Below are 24,271 nucleotides of genomic sequence, written 5' to 3' on the forward strand. Positions count from 1 at the left end.
CCCGCTCCTCCACCACTAGGGAATAGAGACTGTGAGAGAAAGGACACGCTCCTCCACCACTAGAGAATAGAGACTGTGAGAGAAAGGACCCGCTCCTCCACCACTAGGGAATAGAGGCTGTGAGAGAAAGGACCCGCTCCTCCACCACTAGGGAATAGCGACTGTGAGAGAAAGGACCCGCTCCTCCGCCACTAGAGAATAGAGAATGTGAGAGAAAGGACCCGCTCCTCCACCACTAGGGAATAGCGGCTGTGAGAGAAAGGACCCGCTCCTCCACCACTAGGGAATAGAGACTGTGAGAGAAAGGACCCGCTCCTCCACCACTAGGGAATAGAGGCTGTGAGAGAAAGGACCCGCTCCTCCACCACTAGGGATTAGCGGCTGTGAGAGAAAGGACCCGCTCCTCCACCACTAGAGAATAGACTGTGAGAGAAAGGACCCGCTCCTCCACCACTAGAGAATAGAGAGTGTGAGAGAAAGGACCCGCTCCTCCACCACTAGGGAATAGAGACTGTGAGAGAAAGGACCCGCTCCTCCACCACTAGGGAATAGAGAATGTGAGAGAAAGGACCCGCTCCTCCACCACTAGAGAATAGAGACTGTGAGAAAGGACCCGCTCCTCCACCACTAGGGAATAGAGACTGTGAGAGAAAGGACCCGCTCCTCCGCCACTAGGGAATAGAGACTGTGAGAGAAAGGACCCGCTCCTCCACCACTAGAGAATAGAGACTGTGAGAAAGGACCCGCTCCTCCACCACTAGGGAATAGAGACTGTGAGAGAAAGGACCCGCTCCTCCGCCACTAGGGAATAGAGACTGTGAGAGAAAGGACCCGCTCCTCCACCACTAGGGAATAGAGACTGTGAGAGAAAGGACCCGCTCCTCCGCCACTAGGGAATAGAGACTGTGAGAGAAAGGACCCGCTCCTCCACCACTAGAGAATAGCGACTGTGAGAGAAAGGACCCGCTCCTCCACCACTAGGGAATAGAGACTGTGAGAGAAAGGACCCGCTCCTCCACCACTAGGGAATAGAGAGTGTGAAAGGACCCGCTCCTCCACCACTAGAGAATAGAGACTGTGAGAGAAAGGACCGGCTCCTCCACCACTAGAGAATAGAGACTGTGAGAGAAAGGACCCGCTCCTCTACCACTAGGGAATAGAGACTGTGAGAGAAAGGACCCGCTCCTCCGCCACTAGGGAATAGAGACTGTGAGAGAAAGGACCCGCTCCTCCACCACTAGGGAATAGAGACTGTGAGAGAAAGGACCCGCTCCTCCACCACTAGGGAATAGAGACTGTGAAAGGACCCGCTCCTCCACCACTAGAGAATAGAGACTGTGAGAGAAAGGACCGGCTCCTCCACCACTAGGGAATAGAGAGTGTGAGAGAAAGGACCCGCTCCTCCACCACTAGGGAATAGAGACTGTGAGAGAAAGGACCCGCTCCTCCACCACTAGGGAATAGCAGCTGTGAGAGAAAGGACCCGCTCCTCCACCACTAGGGAATAGAGGCTGTGAGAGAAAGGACCGGCTCCTCCACCACTAGGGAATAGAGACTGTGAGAGAAAGGACCCGCTCCTCCACCACTAGGGAATAGACTGTGTGAGAAAGGACCCGCTCCTCCGCCACTAGGGAATAGAGAGTGTGAGAGAAAAGACCCGCTCCTCCACCACTAGGGAATAGAGAGTGTGAGAGAAAAGACCCGCTCCTCCACCACTAGGGAATAGAGACTGTGAGAGAAAGGACCCGCTCCTCCACCACTAGGGAATAGAGACTGTGAGAGAAAGGACCCGCTCCTCCACCACTAGGGAATAGAGACTGTGAGAGAAAGGACCGGCTCCTCCACCACTAGAGAATAGAGACTGTGAGAGAAAGGACCCGCTCCTCCACCATAGGGAATAGAAAGTGTGAGAGAAAGGACCCGCTCCTCCACCACTAGGGAATAGAGGCTGTGAGAGAAAGGACCCGCTCCTCCACCACTAGGGAATAGAGACTGTGAGAGAAAGGACCCGCTCCTCCACCACTAGGGAATAGAGACTGTGAGAGAAAGGACCCGCTCCTCCACCACTAGGGAATAGAGAGTGTGAGAGAAAGGACCCGCTCCTCCACGACTAGGGAATAGAGACTGTGAGAGAAAGGACCCGCTCCTCCACCACTAGGGAATAGAGACTGTGAGAGAAAGGACCCGCTCCTCCACCACTAGGGAATAGCGACTGTGAGAGAAAGGACCCGCTCCTCCACCACTAGGGAATAGAGACTGTGAGAGAAAGGACCCGCTCCTCCACCACTAGGGAATAGAGGCTGTGAGAGAAAGGACCCGCTCCTCCACCACTAGGGAATAGAGACTGTGAGAGAAAGGACCCGCTCCTCCACCACTAGGGAATAGAGACTGTGAGAGAAAGGACCCGCTCCTCCACCACTAGGGAATAGAGAGTGTGAGAGAAAGGACCCGCTCCTCCACCACTAGAGAATAGAGACTGTGAGAGAAAGGACCCGCTCCTCCACCACTAGGGAATAGTGTGAGAGAAAGGACCCGCTCCTCCACCACTAGGGAATAGAGGCTGAGAGAGAAAGGACCCGCTCCTCCACGACTAGGGAATAGAGACTGTGAGAGAAAGGACCCGCTCCTCTACCACTAGGGAATAGAGACTGAGAGAAAGGACCCGCTCCTCCACCACTAGAGAATAGAGACTGTGAGAGAAAGGACCCGCTCCTCCACCACTAGGGAATAGAGAATGTGAGAGAAAGGACCCGCTCCTCCACCACTAGGGAATAGCGACTGTGAGAGAAAGGACCCGCTCCTCCACCACTAGGGAATAGAGACTGTGAGAGAAAGGACCCGCTCCTCCACCACTAGGGAATAGCGACTGAGAGAAAGGACCCGCTCCTCCACCACTAGGGAATAGAGACTGTGAGAGAAAGGACCCGCTCCTCCACCACTAGGGAATAGAGACTGTGAGAGAAAGGACCCGCTCCTCCACCACTAGAGAATAGAGACTGTGAGAGAAAGGACCCGCTCCTCCACCACTAGGGAATAGTGTGAGAGAAAGGACCCGCTCCTCCACCACTAGGGAATAGAGGCTGAGAGAGAAAGGACCCGCTCCTCCACGACTAGGGAATAGAGACTGTGAGAGAAAGGACCCGCTCCTCTACCACTAGGGAATAGAGACTGTGAGAGAAAGGACCCGCTCCTCCACCACTAGAGAATAGAGGCTGTGAGAGAAAGGACCCGCTCCTCCACCACTAGGGAATAGAGACTGTGAGAGAAAGGACCCGCTCCTCCACCACTAGGGAATAGAGACTGTGAGAGAAAGGACCCGCTCCTCCACCACTAGGGAATAGCGACTGTGAGAGAAAGGACCCGCTCCTACACCACTAGAGAATAGAGACTGAGAGAGAAAGGACCCGCTCCTCCACCACTAGGGAATAGAGGCTGTGAGAGAAAGGACCCGCTCCTCCACCACTAGGGATTAGCGGCTGTGAGAGAAAGGACCCGCTCCTCCACCACTAGAGAATAGACTGTGAGAGAAAGGACCCGCTCCTCCACCACTAGGGAATAGAGACTGTGAGAGAAAGGACCCGCTCCTCCACCACTAGGGAATAGAGACTGTGAGAGAAAGGACCCGCTCCTCCACCACTAGGGAATAGAGACTGTGAGAGAAAGGACCCGCTCCTCCACCACTAGAGAATAGAGAGTGTGAGAGAAAGGACCCGCTCCTCCACCACTAGGGAATAGAGACTGTGAGAGAAAGGACCCGCTCCTCCACCACTAGAGAATAGAGACTGTGAGAGAAAGGACCGGCTCCTCCACCACTAGGGAATAGAGACTGTGAGAGAAAGGACCCGCTCCTCCACCACTAGGGAATAGAGACTGTGAGAGAAAGGACCCGCTCCTCCACCACTAGGGAATAGAGACTGTGAGAGAAAGGACCCGCTCCTCCACCACTAGAGAATAGAGACTGTGAGAGAAAGGACCCGCTCCTCCACCACTAGAGAATAGAGAGTGTGAGAGAAAGGACCCGCTCCTCCACCACTAGGGAATAGAGACTGTGAGAGAAAGGACCCGCTCCTCCACCACTAGGGAATAGAGACTGTGAGAGAAAGGACCGGCTCCTCCACCACTAGGGAATAGAGACTGTGAGAGAAAGGACCCGCTCCTCCACCACTAGGGAATAGAGACTGTGAGAGAAAGGACCCGCTCCTCCACCACTAGAGAATAGAGACTGTGAGAGAAAGGACCCGCTCCTCCACCACTAGGGAATAGCAGCTGTGAGAGAAAGGACCCGCTCCTCCACCACTAGGGAATAGAGGCTGTGAGAGAAAGGACCGGCTCCTCCACCACTAGGGAATAGAGACTGTGAGAGAAAGGACCCGCTCCTCCACCACTAGGGAATAGACTGTGTGAGAAAGGACCCGCTCCTCCACCACTAGAGAATAGAGACTGTGAGAGAAAGGACCCGCTCCTCCACCACTAGGGAATAGAGGCTGTGAGAGAAAGGACCCGCTCCTCCACCACTAGGGAATAGAGACTGTGAGAGAAAGGACCCGCTCCTCCACCACTAGGGAATAGAGCGTGTGAGAGAAAGGACCCGCTCCTCCACCACTAGGGAATAGAGAGTGTCAGAGAAAGGACCCGCTCCTCCACCACTAGGGAATAGAGAGTGTCAGAGAAAGGACCCGCTCCTCCACCACTAGAGAATAGAGACTGTGAGAGAAAGGACCCGCTCCTCCACCACTAGGGAATAGAGACTGTGAGAGAAAGGACCGGCTCCTCCACCACTAGGGAATATAGACTGTGAGAGAAAGGACCCGCTCCTCCACCACTAGAGAATAGAGACTGTGAGAGAAAGGACCCGCTCCTCCACCACTAGGGAATAGAGGCTGTGAGAGAAAGGACCCGCTCCTCCACCACTAGGGAATAGAGACTGTGAGAGAAAGGACCCGCTCCTCCACCACTAGGGAATAGAGACTGTGAGAGAAAGGACCCGCTCCTCCACCACTAGAGAATAGAGACTGTGAGAGAAAGGACCCGCTCCTCCACCACTAGGGAATAGAGACTGTGAGAGAAAGGACCCGCTCCTCCACCACTAGAGAATAGAGACTGTGAGAGAAAGGACCCGCTCCTCCACCACTAGGGAATAGAGGCTGTGAGAGAAAGGACCCGCTTCTCTACCACTAGAGAATAGAGACTGTGAGAGAAAGGACCCGCTCCTCCACCACTAGGGAATAGAGGCTGTGAGAGAAAGGACCCGCTCCTCCACCACTAGGGAATAGAGACTGTGAGAGAAAGGACCCGCTCCTCCACCACTAGGAAATAGCGGCTGTGAGAGAAAGGACCCGCTCCTCCACCACTAGGGAATAGAGACTGTGAGAGAAAGGACCCGCTCCTCCACCACTAGGGAATAGAGACTGAGAGAAAGGACCCGCTCCTCTACCACTAGAGAATAGAGACTGTGAGAGAAAGGACCCGCTCCTCCACCACTAGGGAATAGAGACTGAGAGAAAGGACCCGCTCCTCTACCACTAGAGAATAGAGACTGTGAGAGAAAGGACCCGCTCCTCCACCACTAGGGAATAGAGACTGAGAGAAAGGACCCGCTCCTCTACCACTAGGGAATAGAGAGTGTGAGAGAAAAGACCCGCTCCTCCACCACTAGGGAATAGCAACTGAGAGAAAGGACCCGCTCCTCCACCACTAGAGAATAGAGACTGTGAGAGAAAGGACCCGCTCCTCCACCACTAGGGAATAGAGGCTGTGAGAGAAAGGACCCGCTCCTCCACCACTAGGGAATAGAGACTGTGAGAGAAAGGACCCGCTCCTCCACCACTAGGAAATAGCGGCTGTGAGAGAAAGGACCCGCTCCTCCACCACTAGGGAATAGAGACTGTGAGAGAAAGGACCCGCTCCTCCACCACTAGGGAATAGAGAATGTGAGAGAAAGGACCCGCTCCTCCACCACTAGAGAATAGAGACTGTGAGAAAGGACCCGCTCCTCCACCACTAGGGAATAGAGACTGTGAGAGAAAGGACCCGCTCCTCCGCCACTAGGGAATAGAGACTGTGAGAGAAAGGACCCGCTCCTCCACCACTAGAGAATAGAGACTGTGAGAAAGGACCCGCTCCTCCACCACTAGGGAATAGAGACTGTGAGAGAAAGGACCCGCTCCTCCGCCACTAGGGAATAGAGACTGTGAGAGAAAGGACCCGCTCCTCCACCACTAGGGAATAGAGACTGTGAGAGAAAGGACCCGCTCCTCCGCCACTAGGGAATAGAGACTGTGAGAGAAAGGACCCGCTCCTCCACCACTAGAGAATAGCGACTGTGAGAGAAAGGACCCGCTCCTCCACCACTAGGGAATAGAGACTGTGAGAGAAAGGACCCGCTCCTCCACCACTAGGGAATAGAGAGTGTGAAAGGACCCGCTCCTCCACCACTAGAGAATAGAGACTGTGAGAGAAAGGACCCGCTCCTCCACCACTAGAGAATAGAGACTGTGAGAGAAAGGACCCGCTCCTCTACCACTAGGGAATAGCAACTGAGAGAAAGGACCCGCTCCTCCACCACTAGAGAATAGAGACTGTGAGAGAAAGGACCCGCTCCTCCACCACTAGGGAATAGAGGCTGTGAGAGAAAGGACCCGCTCCTCCACCACTAGGGAATAGAGACTGTGAGAGAAAGGACCCGCTCCTCCACCACTAGGAAATAGCGGCTGTGAGAGAAAGGACCCGCTCCTCCACCACTAGGGAATAGAGACTGTGAGAGAAAGGACCCGCTCCTCCACCACTAGGGAATAGAGAATGTGAGAGAAAGGACCCGCTCCTCCACCACTAGAGAATAGAGACTGTGAGAAAGGACCCGCTCCTCCACCACTAGGGAATAGAGACTGTGAGAGAAAGGACCCGCTCCTCCGCCACTAGGGAATAGAGACTGTGAGAGAAAGGACCCGCTCCTCCACCACTAGAGAATAGAGACTGTGAGAAAGGACCCGCTCCTCCACCACTAGGGAATAGAGACTGTGAGAGAAAGGACCCGCTCCTCCGCCACTAGGGAATAGAGACTGTGAGAGAAAGGACCCGCTCCTCCACCACTAGGGAATAGAGACTGTGAGAGAAAGGACCCGCTCCTCCGCCACTAGGGAATAGAGGCTGTGAGAGAAAGGACCCGCTCCTCCACCACTAGGGAATAGAGGCTGTGAGAGAAAGGACCCGCTCCTCCACCACTAGAGAATAGAGACTGTGAGAGAAAGGACCCGCTCCTCCACCACTAGAGAATAGAGAATGTGAGAGAAAGGACCCGCTCCTCCACCACTAGGGAATAGCGGCTGTGAGAGAAAGGACCCGCTCCTCCACCACTAGGGAATAGAGACTGTGAGAGAAAGGACCCGCTCCTCCACCACTAGGGAATAGAGACTGTGAGAGAAAGGACCCGCTCCTCCGCCACTAGGGAATAGAGGCTGTGAGAGAAAGGACCCGCTCCTCCACCACTAGAGAATAGAGACTGTGAGAGAAAGGACTCGCTCCTCCACCACTAGGGAATAGAGGCTGTGAGAGAAAGGACCCGCTCCTCCACCACTAGGGAATAGTAGCTGTGAGAGAAAGGACCCGCTCCTCCACCACTAGGGAATAGAGACTGTGAGAGAAAGGACCCGCTCCTCCACCACTAGGGAATAGTAGCTGTGAGAGAAAGGACACGCTCCTCCACCACTAGAGAATAGAGACTGTGAGAGAAAGGACCCGCTCCTCCACCACTAGGGAATAGAGACTGTGAGAGAAAGGACCCGCTCCTCCACCACTAGAGAATAGCGACTGTGAGAGAAAGGACCCGCTCCTCCACCACTAGGGAATAGAGACTGTGAGAGAAAGGACCCGCTCCTCCACCACTAGGGAATAGAGAGTGTGAAAGGACCCGCTCCTCCACCACTAGAGAATAGAGACTGTGAGAGAAAGGACCGGCTCCTCCACCACTAGAGAATAGAGACTGTGAGAGAAAGGACCCGCTCCTCCACCACTAGGGAATAGAGACTGTGAGAGAAAGGACCCGCTCCTCCGCCACTAGGGAATAGAGACTGTGAGAGAAAGGACCCGCTCCTCCACCACTAGAGAATAGCGACTGTGAGAGAAAGGACCCGCTCCTCCACCACTAGGGAATAGAGACTGTGAGAGAAAGGACCCGCTCCTCCACCACTAGGGAATAGAGACTGTGAAAGGACCCGCTCCTCCACCACTAGAGAATAGAGACTGTGAGAGAAAGGACCGGCTCCTCCACCACTAGGGAATAGAGAGTGTGAGAGAAAGGACCCGCTCCTCCACCACTAGGGAATAGAGACTGTGAGAGAAAGGACCCGCTCCTCCACCACTAGGGAATAGCAGCTGTGAGAGAAAGGACCCGCTCCTCCACCACTAGGGAATAGAGGCTGTGAGAGAAAGGACCGGCTCCTCCACCACTAGGGAATAGAGACTGTGAGAGAAAGGACCCGCTCCTCCACCACTAGGGAATAGACTGTGTGAGAAAGGACCCGCTCCTCCGCCACTAGGGAATAGAGAGTGTGAGAGAAAAGACCCGCTCCTCCACCACTAGGGAATAGAGAGTGTGAGAGAAAAGACCCGCTCCTCCACCACTAGGGAATAGAGACTGTGAGAGAAAGGACCCGCTCCTCCACCACTAGGGAATAGAGACTGTGAGAGAAAGGACCCGCTCCTCCACCACTAGGGAATAGAGACTGTGAGAGAAAGGACCCGCTCCTCCACCACTAGGGAATAGAGACTGAGAGAAAGGACCCGCTCCTCCACCACTAGAGAATAGAGACTGTGAGAGAAAGGACCCGCTCCTCCACCATAGGGAATAGAAAGTGTGAGAGAAAGGACCCGCTCCTCCACCACTAGGGAATAGAGGCTGTGAGAGAAAGGACCCGCTCCTCCACCACTAGGGAATAGAGACTGTGAGAGAAAGGACCCGCTCCTCCACCACTAGGGAATAGAGACTGTGAGAGAAAGGACCCGCTCCTCCACCACTAGGGAATAGAGAGTGTGAGAGAAAGGACCCGCTCCTCCACGACTAGGGAATAGAGACTGTGAGAGAAAGGACCCGCTCCTCCACCACTAGGGAATAGAGACTGTGAGAGAAAGGACCCGCTCCTCCACCACTAGGGAATAGCGACTGTGAGAGAAAGGACCCGCTCCTCCACCACTAGGGAATAGAGACTGTGAGAGAAAGGACCCGCTCCTCCACCACTAGGGAATAGAGGCTGTGAGAGAAAGGACCCGCTCCTCCACCACTAGGGAATAGAGACTGTGAGAGAAAGGACCCGCTCCTCCACCACTAGGGAATAGAGACTGTGAGAGAAAGGACCCGCTCCTCCACCACTAGGGAATAGAGACTGTGAGAGAAAGGACCCGCTCCTCCACCACTAGGGAATAGAGACTGTGAGAGAAAGGACCCGCTCCTCCACCACTAGGGAATAGTGTGAGAGAAAGGACCCGCTCCTCCACCACTAGGGAATAGAGGCTGAGAGAGAAAGGACCCGCTCCTCCACGACTAGGGAATAGAGACTGTGAGAGAAAGGACCCGCTCCTCTACCACTAGGGAATAGAGACTGTGAGAAAGGACCCGCTCCTCCACCACTAGGGAATAGAGACAGAGAAAGGACCCGCTCCTCCACCACTAGGGAATAGAGACTGTGAGAGAAAGGACCCGCTCCTCCACCACTAGGGAATAGCGACTGTGAGAGAAAGGACCCGCTCCTACACCACTAGAGAATAGAGACTGAGAGAGAAAGGACCCGCTCCTCCACCACTAGGGAATAGAGGCTGTGAGAGAAAGGACCCGCTCCTCCACCACTAGGGATTAGCGGCTGTGAGAGAAAGGACCCGCTCCTCCACCACTAGAGAATAGACTGTGAGAGAAAGGACCCGCTCCTCCACCACTAGGGAATAGAGACTGTGAGAGAAAGGACCCGCTCCTCCACCACTAGGGAATAGAGACTGTGAGAGAAAGGACCCGCTCCTCCACCACTAGGGAATAGAGACTGTGAGAGAAAGGACCCGCTCCTCCACCACTAGAGAATAGAGAGTGTGAGAGAAAGGACCCGCTCCTCCACCACTAGGGAATAGAGACTGTGAGAGAAAGGACCCGCTCCTCCACCACTAGAGAATAGAGACTGTGAGAGAAAGGACCGGCTCCTCCACCACTAGGGAATAGAGACTGTGAGAGAAAGGACCCGCTCCTCCACCACTAGGGAATAGAGACTGTGAGAGAAAGGACCCGCTCCTCCACCACTAGGGAATAGAGACTGTGAGAGAAAGGACCCGCTCCTCCACCACTAGAGAATAGAGACTGTGAGAGAAAGGACCCGCTCCTCCACCACTAGAGAATAGAGAGTGTGAGAGAAAGGACCCGCTCCTCCACCACTAGGGAATAGAGACTGTGAGAGAAAGGACCCGCTCCTCCACCACTAGGGAATAGAGACTGTGAGAGAAAGGACCGGCTCCTCCACCACTAGGGAATAGAGACTGTGAGAGAAAGGACCCGCTCCTCCACCACTAGGGAATAGAGACTGTGAGAGAAAGGACCCGCTCCTCCACCACTAGGGAATAGAGACTGTGAGAGAAAGGACCCGCTCCTCCACCACTAGGGAATAGCGGCTGTGAGAGAAAGAACCCGCTCCTCCACCACTAGGGAATAGACTGTGAGAGAAAAGACCCGCTCCTCCACCACTAGGGAATAGAGACTGTGAGAGAAAGGACCCGCTCCTCCACCACTAGGGAATAGAGAGTGTGAGAGAAAGGACCCGCTCCTCCACCACTAGGGAATAGAGAGTGTGAGAGAAAGGACCCGCTCCTCCACCACTAGGGAATAGAGAGTGTGAGAGAAAGGACCCGCTCCTCCACCACTAGAGAATAGAGAGTGTGAGAGAAAGGACCCGCTCCTCCACCACTAGAGAATAGAGACTGTGAGAGAAAGGACCCGCTCCTCCACCACTAGAGAATAGAGACTGAGAGAGAAAGGACCCGCTCCTCCACCACTAGAGAATAGAGACTGTGAGAGAAAGGACCCGCTCCTCCACCACTAGGGAATAGAGAGTGTGAGAGAAAGGACCCGCTCCTCCACCACTAGGGAATAGAGACTGTGAGAGAAAGGACCCGCTCCTCCATCACTAGGGAATAGAGACTGTGAGAGAAAGGACCGGCTCCTCCACCACTAGGGAATAGAGACTGAGAGAAAGGACCCGCTCCTCCACCACTAGGAAATAGAGACTGTGAGAGAAAGGACCCGCTCCTCCACCACTAGGGAATAGAGACTGTGAGAGAAAGGACCCGCTCCTCCACCACTAGGGAATAGAGACTGTGAGAGAAAGGACCCGCTCCTCCACCACTAGAGAATAGAGACTGTGAGAGAAAGGACCCGCTCCTCCACCACTAGGGAATAGAGACTGTGAGAGAAAGGACCCGCTCCTCCACCACTAGGGAATAGAGACTGTGAGAGAAAGGACCCGCTCCTCCACCACTAGAGAATAGAGACTGTGAGAGAAAGGACCGGCTCCTCCACCACTAGAGAATAGAGACTGTGAGAGAAAGGACCCGCTCCTCCACCACTAGAGAATAGAGACTGAGAGAGAAAGGACCCGCTCCTCCACCACTAGGGAATAGAGACTGTGAGAGGAAGGACCGGCTCCTCCACCACTAGGGAATAGAGACTGAGAGAAAGGACCCGCTCCTCCACCACTAGGGAATAGAGACTGTGAGAGAAAGGACCCGCTCCTCCACCACTAGGGAATAGAGACTGTGAGAGAAAGGACCCGCTCCTCCACCACTAGGGAATAGAGACTGTGAGAGAAAGGACCCGCTCCTCCACCACTAGAGAATAGAGACTGTGAGAGAAAGGACCGGCTCCTCCACCACTAGAGAATAGAGACTGTGAGAGAAAGGACCCGCTCCTCCACCACTAGAGAATAGAGACTGAGAGAGAAAGGACCCGCTCCTCCACCACTAGGGAATAGAGACTGTGAGAGGAAGGACCGGCTCCTCCACCACTAGGGAATAGAGACTGAGAGAAAGGACCCGCTCCTCCACCACTAGGGAATAGAGACTGTGAGAGAAAGGACCCGCTGCTCCACCACTAGGGAATAGATGCTGTGAGAGAAAGGACCCGCTCCTCCACCACTAGGGAATAGAGACTGTGAGAAAGGACCCGCTCCTCCACCACTAGGGAATAGAGACTGTGAGAAAGGACCCGCTCCTCCACCACTAGGGAATAGAGACAGAGAAAGGACCCGCTCCTCCACCACTAGAGAATAGAGACTGTGAGAGAAAGGACCCGCTCCTCCACCACTAGGGAATAGAGACTGTGAGAGAAAGGACCCGCTCCTCCACCACTAGGGAATAGAGGCTGTGAGAGAAAGGACCCGCTCCTCCACCACTAGGGAATAGAGACTGTGAGAGAAAGGACCCGCTCCTCCACCACTAGGGAATAGAGAGTGTGAGAGAAAGGACCGGCTCCTCCACCACTAGGGAATAGAGACTGTGAGAGAAAGGACCCGCTCCTCCACCACTAGGGAATAGAGACTGTGAGAGAAAGGACCCGCTCCTCCACCACTAGGGAATAGACTGTGAGAGAAAGGACCCGCTCCTCCACCACTAGGGAATAGAGACTGAGAGAAAGGACCCGCTCCTCCACCACTAGGGAATAGAGACTGTGAGAGAAAGGACCCGCTCCTCCACCACTAGTGAATAGCGGCTGTGAGAGAAAGGACCCGCTCCTCCACCACTAGGGAATAGAGAGTGTGAGAGAAAGGACCGGCTCCTCCACCACTAGGGAATAGAGACTGTGAGAGAAAGGACCCGCTCCTCCACCACTAGGGAATAGAGACTGTGAGAGAAAGGACCCGCTCCTCCACCACTAGGGAATAGAGACTGTGAGAGAAAGGACCCGCTCCTCCACCACTAGAGAATAGCGACTGTGAGAGAAAGGACCCGCTCCTCCACCACTAGGGAATAGAGACTGTGAGAGAAAGGACCCGCTCATCCACCACTAGGGAATAGAGACTGTGAGAGAAAGGACCCGCTCCTCCACCACTAGGGAATAGAGGCTGTGAGAGAAAGGACCCGCTCCTCCACCACTAGGGAATAGAGACTGTGAGAGAAAGGACCCGCTCCTCTACCACTAGAGAATAGAGACTGTGAGAGAAAGGACCCGCTCCTCCACCACTAGAGAATAGAGACTGTGAGAGAAAGGACCCGCTCCTCCACCACTAGGGAATAGAGGCTGTGAGAGAAAGGACCCGCTCCTCCACCACTAGAGAATAGAGACTGTGAGAGAAAAGACCCGCTCCTCTACCACTAGAGAATAGAGACTGTGAGAGAAAGGACCCGCTCCTCCACCACTAGGGAATAGACTGTGAGAGAAAGGACCCGCTCCTCCACCACTAGGAAATAGCGGCTGTGAGAGAAAGGACCCGCTCCTCCACCACTAGGGAATAGAGACTGAGAGAAAGGACCGGCTCCTCCACCACTAGGGAATAGAGACTGTGAGAGAAAGGACCCGCTCCTCTACCACTAGAGAATAGAGACTGTGAGAGAAAGGACCCGCTCCTCTACCACTAGGGAATAGAGACTGTGAGAGAAAGGACCCGCTCCTCCACCACTAGGGAATAGAAAGTGTGAGAGAAAGGACCGGCTCCTCCACCACTAGGGAATAGAGGCTGTGAGAGAAAGGACCGGCTCCTCCACCACTAGGGAATAGAGACTGTGAGAGAAAGGACCCGCTCCTCTACCACTAGAGAATAGAGACTGTGAGAGAAAGGACCCGCTCCTCCACCACTAGGGAATAGAGACTGTGAGAGAAAGGACCCGCTCCTCCACCACTAGGGAATAGAAAGTGTGAGAGAAAGGACCGGCTCCTCCACCACTAGAGAATAGAGACTGTGAGAGAAAGGACCCGCTCCTCCACCACTAGGGAATAGAGACTGTGAGAGAAAGGACCCGCTCCTCCACCACTAGGGAATAGAGACTGTGAGAGAAAGGACCGGCTCCTCCACCACTAGGGAATAGAGACTGTGAGAGAAAGGACCCGCTCCTCCACCACTAGGGAATAGAGACTGTGGGAGAAAGGACCCGCTCCTCCACCACTAGGGAATAGAGACTGTGAGAGAAAGGACCCGCTCCTCCACCACTAGGGAATAGAGACTGTGAGAGAAAGGACCCGCTCCTCCACCACTAGAGAATAGAGACTGTGAGAGAAAGGACCCGCTCCTCCACCACTAGAGAATAGAGACTGTGAGAGAAAGGACCCGCTCCTCCACCACTAGGGAATAGAGACTGTGAGAGAAAGGACCCGCTCCTCCACCACTAGGGAATAGAGACTGTGAGAGAAAGGACCCGCTCCTCCACCACTAGGGAATAGAGACTGTGAGAGAAAGGACCCGCTCCTCCACCACTAGGGAATAGAGACTGTGAGAGAAAGGACCCGCTCCTCCACCACTAGGGAATAGAGACTGTGAGAGAAAGGACCCGCTCCTCCACCACTAGGGAATAGAGACTGAGAGAAAGGACCCGCTCCTCCACCACTAGAGAATAGAGACTGTGAGAGAAAGGACCCGCTCCTCCACCACTAGGGAATAGAGAGTGTGAGAGAAAGGACCCGCTCCTCCATCACTAGAGAATAGAGACTGTGAGAGAAAAGACCCGCTCCTCCACCACTAGGGAATAGAGACTGTGGGAGAAAGGACCCGCTCCTCCATCACTAGGGAATAGAGACTGTGAGAGAAAAGACCCGCTCCTCCACCACTAGGGAATAGAGACTGTGGGAGAAAGGACCCGCTCCTCCACCACTAGAGAATAGAGAGTGTGAGAGAAAGGACCCGCTCCTCCACCACTAGGGAATAGAGAGTGTGAGAGAAAGGACCGGCTCCTCCACCACTAGGGAATAGAGACTGTGGGAGAAAGGACCCGCTCCTCCACCACTAGGGAATAGAGACTGTGGGAGAAAAGACCCGCTCCTCCACCACTAGGGAATAGAGACTGTGGGAGAAAGGACCCGCTCCTCCATCACTAGGGAATAGAGACTGTGAGAGAAAAGACCCGCTCCTCCACCACTAGGGAATAGAGACTGTGAGAGAAAGGACCCGCTCCTCCACCACTAGGGAATAGAGACTGTGAGAGAAAGGACCCGCTCCTCCACCACTAGGGAATAGAGACTGTGAGAGAAAGGACCCGCTCCTCCATCACTAGGGAATAGAGACTGTGGGAGAAAAGACCCGCTCCTCCACCACTAGGGAATAGAGACTGTGAGAGAAAAGACCCGCTCCTCCACCACTAGGGAATAGAGACTGTGGGAGAAAAGACCCGCTCCTCCACCACTAGGGAATAGAGACTGTGAGAGAAAGGAACGGCTCCTCCACCACTAGGGAATAGAGACTGTGAGAGAAAGGACCCGCTCCTCCACCACTAGGGAATAGAGACTGTGAGAGAAAGGACCCGCTCCTCCACCACTAGGGAATAGAGACTGAGAGAAAGGACCCGCTCCTCCACCACTAGGGAATAGAGACTGAGAGAAAGGACCCGCTCCTCCACCACTAGGGAATAGAGACTGTGAGAGAAAGGACCCGCTCCTCCACCACTAGGGAATAGAGACTGTGAGAGAAAGGACCCGCTCCTCCACCACTAGGGAATAGAGACTGTGAGAGAAAGGACCCGCTCCTCCACCACTAGGGAATAGAGGCTGTGAGAGAAAGGACCCGCTCCTCCACCACTAGGGAATAGCGACTGTGAAAGAAAGGACCCGCTCCTCCACCACTAGAGAATAGAGACTGTGAGAGAAAGGACCCGCTCCTCCACCACTAGGGAATAGAGACTGAGAGAAAGGACCCGCTCCTCCACCACTAGGGAATAGAGGCTGTGAGAGAAAGGACCCGCTCCTCCACCACTAGGGAATAGAGAGTGTGAGAGAAAGGACCCGCTCCTCCACCACTAGGGAATAGACTGTAAGAGAAAGGACCCGCTCCTCCACCACTAGGGAATAGAGACTGTGAGAGAAAGGACCCGCTCCTCCACCACTAGGGAATAGAGACTGTGAGAGAAAGGACCCGCTCCTCCACCACTAGGGAATAGAGACTGTGAGAGAAAGGACCCGCTCCTCCACCACTAGGGAATAGAGACTGAGAGAAAGGACCCGCTCCTCCACCACTAGGGAATAGAGACTGTGAGAGAAAGGACCCGCTCCTCCATCACTAGAGAATAGAGACTGTGAGAGAAAGGACCCGCTCCTCCACCACTAGGGAATAGAGGCTGTGAGAGAAAGGACCCGCTCCTCCACCACTAGGGAATAGAGGCTGTGAGAGAAAGGACCCGCTCCTCCACCACTAGGGAATAGCGACTGTGAAAGAAAGGACCCGCTCCTCCACCACTAGAGAATAGAGACTGTGAGAGAAAGGACCCGCTCCTCCACCACTAGGGAATAGAGACTGAGAGAAAGGACCCGCTCCTCCACCACTAGGGAATAGAGGCTGTGAGAGAAAGGACCCGCTCCTCCACCACTAGGGAATAGAGAGTGTGAGAGAAAGGACCCGCTCCTCCACCACTAGGGAATAGAGACTGTGGGAGAAAGGACCCGCTCCTCCACCACTAGGGAATAGACTGTAAGAGAAAGGACCCGCTCCTCCACCACTAGGGAATAGAGACTGTGAGAGAAAGGACCCGCTCCTCCACCACTAGGGAATAGAGAGTGTGAGAGAAAGGACTCGCTCCTCCACCACTAGGGAATAGAGACTGTGAGAGAAAGGACCCGCTCCTCCACCACTAGAGAATAGAGACTGTGAGAGAAAGGACCCGCTCCTCCATCACTAGGGAATAGAGACTGTGAGAGAAAGGACCCGCTCCTCCATCACTAGGGAATAGAGACTGTGAGAGAAAGGACCCGCTCCTCCACCACTAGGGAATAGAGACTGAGAGAAAGGACCGGCTCCTCCACCACTAGGGAATAGAGACTGTGAGAGAAAGGACCCGCTCCTCCATCACTAGGGAATAGAGACTGAGAGAAAGGACCCGCTCCTCCACCACTAGGGAATAGAGACTGTGAGAGAAAGGACCCGCTCCTCCACCACTAGGGAATAGAGACTGTGAGAGAAAGGACCCGCTCCTCCACCACTAGGGAATAGAGGCTGTGAGAGAAAGGACCCGCTCCTCCACCACTAGGGAATAGCGACTGTGAGAGAAAGGACCCGCTCCTCCACCACTAGAGAATAGAGACTGTGAGAGAAAGGACCCGCTCCTCCGCCACTAGAGAATAGAGACTGTGAGAGAAAGGACTCGCTCCTCCACCACTAGGGAATAGAGACTGTGAGAGAAAGGACCCGCTCCTCCACCACTAGGGAATAGAGACTGTGAGAGAAAGGACCCGCTCCTCCATCACTAGAGAATAGAGACTGTGAGAGAAAGGACCCGCTCCTCCACCACTAGGGAATAGAGACTGTGAGAGAAAGGACCCGCTCCTCCACCACTAGGGAATAGAGACTGTGAGAGAAAGACCCGCTCCTCCACCACTAGGGAATAGAGACTGTGAGAGAAAGGACCCGCTCCTCCACCACTAGAGAATAGAGACTGTGAGAGAAAGGACCCGCTCCTCCACCACTAGGGAATAGAGACTGTGAGAGAAAGGACCCGCTCCTCCACCACTAGGGAATAGAGACTGTGAGAGAAAGGACCCGCTCCTCCACCACTAGGGAATAGAGACTGTGAGAGAAAGGACCCGCTCCTCAACCACTAGGGAATAGAGACTGAGAGAGAAAGGACCGGCTCCTCCACCACTAGGGAATAGAGACTGTGAGAGAAAGGACCCGCTCCTCCACCACTAGGGAATAGAGACTGTGAGAGAAAGGACCCGCTCCTCCACCACTAGGGAATAGAGAGTGTGAGAGAAAGGACCCGCTCCTCCACCACTAGGGAATAGAGACTGTGAGAGAAAGGACCCGCTCCTCCACCACTAGGGAATAGAGACTGTGAGAGAAAGGACCCGCTCCTCCACCACTAGGGAATAGAGACTGTGAGAGAAAGGACCCGCTCCTCCACCACTAGGGAATAGAGACAGAGAGAAAGGACCCGCTCCTCCACCACTAGGGAATAGAGACAGAGAGAAAGGACCCGCTCCTCCACCACTAGGGAATAGAGACTGTGAGAGAAAGGACCCGCTCCTCCACCACTAGGGAATAGAGACTGTGAGAGAAAGGACCCGCTCCTCCACCACTAGGGAATAGAGGCTGTGAGAGAAAGGACCCGCTCCTCCACCACTAGGGAATAGAGACTGTGAGAGAAAGGACCCGCTCCTCCACCACTAGGGAATAGAGACAGAGAGAAAGGACCCGCTCCTCCACCACTAGGGAATAGAGACTGTGAGAGAAAGGACCCGCTCCTCCACCACTAGGGAATAGAGACTGTGAGAGAAAGGACCCGCTCCTCCACCACTAGGGAATAGAGGCTGTGAGAGAAAGGACCCGCTCCTCCACCACTAGGGAATAGAGGCTGTGAGAGAAAGGACCCGCTCCTCCACCACTAAGGAATAGAGGCTGTGAGAGAAAGGACCCGCTCCTCCACCACTAGGGAATAGAGAGTGTGAGAGAAAGAACCCGCTCCTCCACCACTAGGGAATAGAGACTGTGAGTGAAAAGACCCGCTCCTCCACCACTAGGGAATAGAGACTGTGAGAGAAAGGACCCGCTCCTCCACCACTAGGGAATAGAGACTGAGAGAAAGGACCGGCTCCTCCACCACTAGGGAATAGAGACTGTGAGAGAAAGGACCCGCTCCTCCACCACTAGGGAATAGAGACTGTGAGAGAAAGGACCCGCTCCTCCACCACTAGGGAATAGCGACTGTGAGAGAAAGGACCCGCTCCTCCACCACTAGGGAATAGAGACTGTGAGAGAAAGGACCCGCTCCTCCACCACTAGGGAATAGAGACTGTGAGAGAAAGGACCCGCTCCTCCACCACTAGGGAATAGAGACTGTGAGAGAAAGGACCCGCTCCTCCACCACTAGAGAATAGAGACAGAGAGAAAGGACCCGCTCCTCCACCACTAGGGAATAGAGACTGAGAGAAAGGACCGGCTCCTCCACCACTAGGGAATAGAGACTGTGAGAGAAAGGACCCGCTCCTCCACCACTAGGGAATAGAGACTGTGAGAGAAAGGACCCGCTCCTCCACCACTAGGGAATAGCGACTGTGAGAGAAAGGACCCGCTCCTCCACCACTAGGGAATAGAGACTGTGAGAGAAAGGACCCGCTCCTCCACCACTAGAGAATAGAGAGTGTGAGAGAAAGAACCCGCTCCTCCACCACTAGGGAATAGAGACTGTGAGTGAAAAGACCCGCTCCTCCACCACTAGGGAATAGAGACTGTGAGAGAAAGGACCCGCTCCTCCACCACTACTAGGGAATAGAGACTGAGAGAAAGGACCGGCTCCTCCACCACTAGGGAATAGAGACTGTGAGAGAAAGGACCCGCTCCTCCACCACTAGGGAATAGAGACTGTGAGAGAAAGGACCCGCTCCTCCACCACTAGGGAATAGCGACTGTGAGAGAAAGGACCCGCTCCTCCACCACTAGGGAATAGAGAGTGTGAGAGAAAGGACCCGCTCCTCCACCACTAGGGAATAGAGACTGTGAGAGAAAGGACCCGCTCCTCCACCACTAGGGAATAGAGACTGTGAGAGAAAGGACCCGCTCCTCCACCACTAGGGAATAGAGACTGTGAGAGAAAGGACCCGCTCCTCCACCACTAGAGAATAGAGACTGTGAGAGAAAGGACCCGCTCCTCCACCACTAGAGAATAGAGACTGTGAGAGAAAGGACCCGCTCCTCCACCACTAGAGAATAGAGACTGTGAGAGAAAGGACCCGCTCCTCCACCACTAGAGAATAGAGACTGTGAGAGAAAGGACCCGCTCCTCCACCACTAGAGAATAGAGACTGTGAGAGAAAGGACCCGCTCCTCCACCACTAGGGAATAGAGACTGTGAGAGAAAGGACCCGCTCCTCCACCACTAGAGAATAGAGACTGTGAGAGAAAGGACCCGCTCCTCCACCACTAGGGAATAGAGACTGAGAGAAAGGACCCGCTCCTCCACCACTAGGGAATAGAGACTGTGAGAGAAAGGACCCGCTCCTCCACCACTAGAGAATAGAGACTGTGAGAGAAAGGACCCGCTCCTCCACCACTAGAGAATAGAGACTGTGAGAGAAAGGACCCGCTCCTCCACCACTAGGGAATAGAGACTGAGAGAAAGGACCCGCTCCTCCACCACTAGGGAATAGAGACTGAGAGAAAGGACCGGCTCCTCCACCACTAGGGAATAGAGACTGTGAGAGAAAGGACCCGCTCCTCCACCACTAGGGAATAGAGACTGTGAGAGAAAGGACCCGCTCCTCCACCACTAGGGAATAGCGACTGTGAGAGAAAGGACCCGCTCCTCCACCACTAGGGAATAGAGACTGAGAGAAAGGACCCGCTCCTCCACCACTAGGGAATAGCGACTGTGAGAGAAAAGACCCGCTCCTCCACCACTAGGGAATAGAGACAGAGAGAAAGGACCCGCTCCTCCACCACTAGGGAATAGAGACTGTGAGAGTTTGTGCTCAGGATGAAGCAGCCACTCCTCCTGCCCTGACGTTATCAGCTCCTCCGTGTCAGTCTGAGGCCGCCATGTTTCCGTAGAGCGCCCTCAGTCTCTGTCTGTCTGCTGTGCCCGGCTCCGGTAAGATGGCGCCGCAGAGCAGACTCCTGTGTTTTATAGTATCGCTGACGTGTCAGTGGAAGTTTTTGTGGACGTCGCTGATTATTTCTGCTAAGTATCTGACTGGCGAATGGGCGTGTTATACGCATGCGCATCTTTCATGATTTTGTTTCTATTGTGCATGCGCTGTAGGCTTGCTGTGTTTTGTACGCATGCGCAGATCTTGTGTCAGTTGTCCGAGTCTTCTGCTCTGTGGACTGAGAAGCGTAAAATGTAACCGGAGCGGTGAGAGGAGCGGAACGTGGAGGGGAGGGCCGGTGATGATACCGGGGGCCGGTGATGATACCGGGGGCCGGTGATGATACCGGGGGCCGGTGATGATACCGGGGGCCGGTGATGATACCGGGGGCCGGTGATGATACCGGGGGCCGGTGATGATACCGGGGGCTGGTTGAGCGGTCCGGTGCTCATACCGGGTAGAGGGGGTCGGGCCGGTGCTCATAGGAGGGTGCAGGAAACCACCACAGTGTCCCAGCAGGCTCTCTGCATCTCGTTAGCGCCGTCCCCCGGCTCTCTGCATCTCGGTAGCGCCGTCCCCCGGCTCTCTGCATCTCGTTAGCGCCGTCCCCCGGCTCTCTGCATCTCGTTAGCGCCGTCCCCCGGCTCTCTGCATCTCGTTAGCGCCGTCCCCCGGCTCTCTGCATCTCGTTAGCGCCGTCCCCCGGCTCTTTGCATCTCGGTAGCGCCGTCCGCCGGCTCTCTGCATCTCGTTAGCGCCGTCCCCCGGCTCTCTGCATCTCGTTAGCGCCGTCCCCCGGCTCTCTGCATCTCGTTAGCGCCGTCCCCCGGCTCTCTGCATCTCGTTAGCGCCGTCCGCCGGCTCTCTGCATCTCGTTAGCGCCGTCCGCCGGCTCTCTGCATCTCGTTAGCGCCGTCCGCCGGCTCTCTGCATCTCGTTAGCGCCGTCCCCCGGCTCTCTGCATCTCGTTAGCGCCGTCCGCAGGCTCTCTGCATCTCGTTAGCGCCGTCCGCCGGCTCTCTGCATCTCGTTAGCGCCGTCCGCCGGCTCTCTGCATCTCGTTAGCGCCGTCCCCCGGCTCTCTGCATCTCGTTAGCGCCGTCCCCCGGCTCTCTGCATCTCGGTAGCGCCGTCCCCCGGCTCTTTGCATCTCGGTAGCGCCGTCCCCCGGCTATTTGCATCTCGGTAGCGCCGTCGGCCGACTATTTGCATCTCGGTAGTGCCGTCCCCCGGCTCTTTGCATCTCGTTAGCGCCGTCCCCCGGCTCTTTGCATCTCGGTAGCGCCGTCCGCCGGCTCTTTGCATCTCGGTAGTGCCGTCGGCCGACTATTTGCATCTCGGTAGTGCCGTCCCCCGGCTCTTTGCATCTCGGTAGCGCCGTCCCCCGGCTCTTTGCATCTCGGTAGTGCCGTCCGCCGGCTCTTTGCATCTCGGTAGCGCCGTCCCCCGGCTCTTTGTATCTCGGTAGCGCCGTCCGCCGGCTCTTTGCATCTCGGTAGCGCCGTCCCCCGGCTCTTTGTATCTCGGTAGCGCCGTCGGCCGACTATTTGCATCTCGGTAGTGCCGTCCCCCGGCTCTTTGCATCTCGGTAGCGCCGTCCCCCGGCTCTTTGCATCTCGTTAGCGCCGTCCGCCGGCTCTCTGCATCTCGGTAGCGCCGTCCGCCGGCTCTCTGCATCTCGGTAGCGCCGTCCCCCGGCTCTTTGCATCTCGTTAGCGCCGTCGGCCGACTATTTGCATCTCGGTAGTGCCGTCCCCCGGCTCTTTGCATCTCGTTAGCGCCGTCCCCCGGCTCTTTGCATCTCGGTAGCGCCGTCCGCCGGCTCTTTGCATCTCGGTAGTGCCGTCGGCCGACTATTTGCATCTCGGTAGTGCCGTCCCCCGGCTCTTTGCATCTCGGTAGCGCCGTCCCCCGGCTCTTTGCATCTCGGTAGTGCCGTCCGCCGGCTCTTTGCATCTCGGTAGCGCCGTCCCCCGGCTCTTTGTATCTCGGTAGCGCCGTCCGCCGGCTCTTTGCATCTCGGTAGCGCCGTCCCCCGGCTCTTTGTATCTCGGTAGCGCCGTCGGCCGACTATTTGCATCTCGGTAGTGCCGTCCCCCGGCTCTTTGCATCTCGGTAGCGCCGTCCCCCGGCTCTTTGCATCTCGTTAGCGCCGTCCGCCGGCTCTCTGCATCTCGGTAGCGCCGTCTGACGGCTCTGTACATCTTGTTAGCGCCATTCGCCGTCTTGTAATGTTTCATTTACTATTCCCAGTATGTCGTCATCACTGTCTGCCATTTTTGCGCCGCTCACCTCATGGTCTTCTGTTTTGCAGGCTGAGATCTCTTTGAAGATGGGAAGACGACGGCACCCCGATCTGTACTGCTCTTTGCATCTCGGTAGCGCCGTCGGCCGACTATTTGCATCTCGGTAGCGCCGTCCCCCGGCTCTTTGCATCTCGGTAGTGCCGTCCGCCGGCTCTTTGCATCTCGGTAGCGCCGTCCCCCGGCTCTTTGCATCTCGGTAGCGCCGTCGGCCGACTATTTGCATCTCGGTAGTGCCGTCCCCCGGCTCTTTGCATCTCGGTAGCGCCGTCCCCCGGCTCTTTGCATCTCGTTAGCGCCGTCCGCCGGCTCTCTGCATCTCGGTAGCGCCGTCTGACGGCTCTGTACATCTCGTTAGCGCCATTCGCCGTCTTGTAATGTTTCATTTACTATTCCCAGTATGTCATCATCACTGTCTGCCATTTTTGCGCCGCTCACCTCATGGTCTTCTGTTTTGCAGGCTGAGATCTCTTTGAAGATGGGAAGACGACGGCACCCCGATCTGTACTGTGCTCCCTTCCCCCTCTATACTGTGCGCTTCCACCGAGACACGGGGACGGTAGTGACTGGTGGTGGGGGCGGAGCCTCTAAGACTGGCATCAAAAATGCTCTGGTATGTGCCCGCCAATAGCCCAGTGATGCTCCGCCCCTATTACAGGGAAGCTCCACCCCTCTGTACTGACTTCACTGTTCTCCTCCCAGCACTTCCTGCGCTTGGAGCGAATTTCCGGCCGCCTCTGCGCCTCGCTGCTCCACGCCCACGACACCGACACCAGGGCCACCATGAACCTGGCGGTCACTGGAGACATGCTGGCAGCAGGACAGGACGCATCCTGCCACATCATCCAATACCAGCAGCGTGAGAAGGATGGGCGCAACAACGAGACAGGTGACTAAGCCCGTAAGAGTGAGCGTTACCCCCCCAGGACTGACCCCCTGGAGAGCGAGCGTTTCCGCCAGGACTGATCCCCGAGATAGCGAACGTTACCACCGGGACTGACACCCGGAAGAGCGAGCGTTACCACTGGGACTCATTCTGGGAGAGCGAGCGTTACCTCCAGGACTGACCCCCCAGAGAGCGAGAGATACCACCGGGACTGACCCCCCGGGAGAGCGAGCGTTGCCACCGGGACTGACTCTGGGGAGAGCGAGCGTTACCACCGAAGCTGACTCCCCGGGAGAGCGAGCGCTGCCACCGGGACTGACCCCCGGGAGAGCGAGCGCTGCC

General features: G+C 55.5%; 1 protein-coding gene across 2 annotated transcripts in view; it reads left to right on the forward strand.

Moving 5' to 3' along the window:
* The first annotated feature begins 20,916 nt into the window (after nucleotides 1-20,916).
* PREB (prolactin regulatory element binding) overlaps nucleotides 20,917-24,271 on the forward strand; it is a 45,146-nt gene continuing 41,791 nt past the window's right edge. Inside the window, exons 1-3 of one of the 2 annotated variants that reach the window (XM_069728647.1) lie at nucleotides 20,917-21,006; nucleotides 23,504-23,656; nucleotides 23,746-23,932. In XM_069728647.1, coding sequence (XP_069584748.1) covers nucleotides 23,522-23,656; nucleotides 23,746-23,932 — 322 coding nt within the window. In that variant the 5' untranslated portion in view covers nucleotides 20,917-21,006; nucleotides 23,504-23,521. The remainder of the gene's footprint in view (nucleotides 21,007-23,503; nucleotides 23,657-23,745; nucleotides 23,933-24,271) is intronic. The other variant, XM_069728648.1, reaches the window with a different exon arrangement.

This window comes from Ranitomeya imitator, chromosome 5 (assembly GCF_032444005.1).
Source record: "Ranitomeya imitator isolate aRanImi1 chromosome 5, aRanImi1.pri, whole genome shotgun sequence".
Lineage (NCBI taxonomy): Eukaryota > Metazoa > Chordata > Amphibia > Anura > Dendrobatidae > Ranitomeya > Ranitomeya imitator.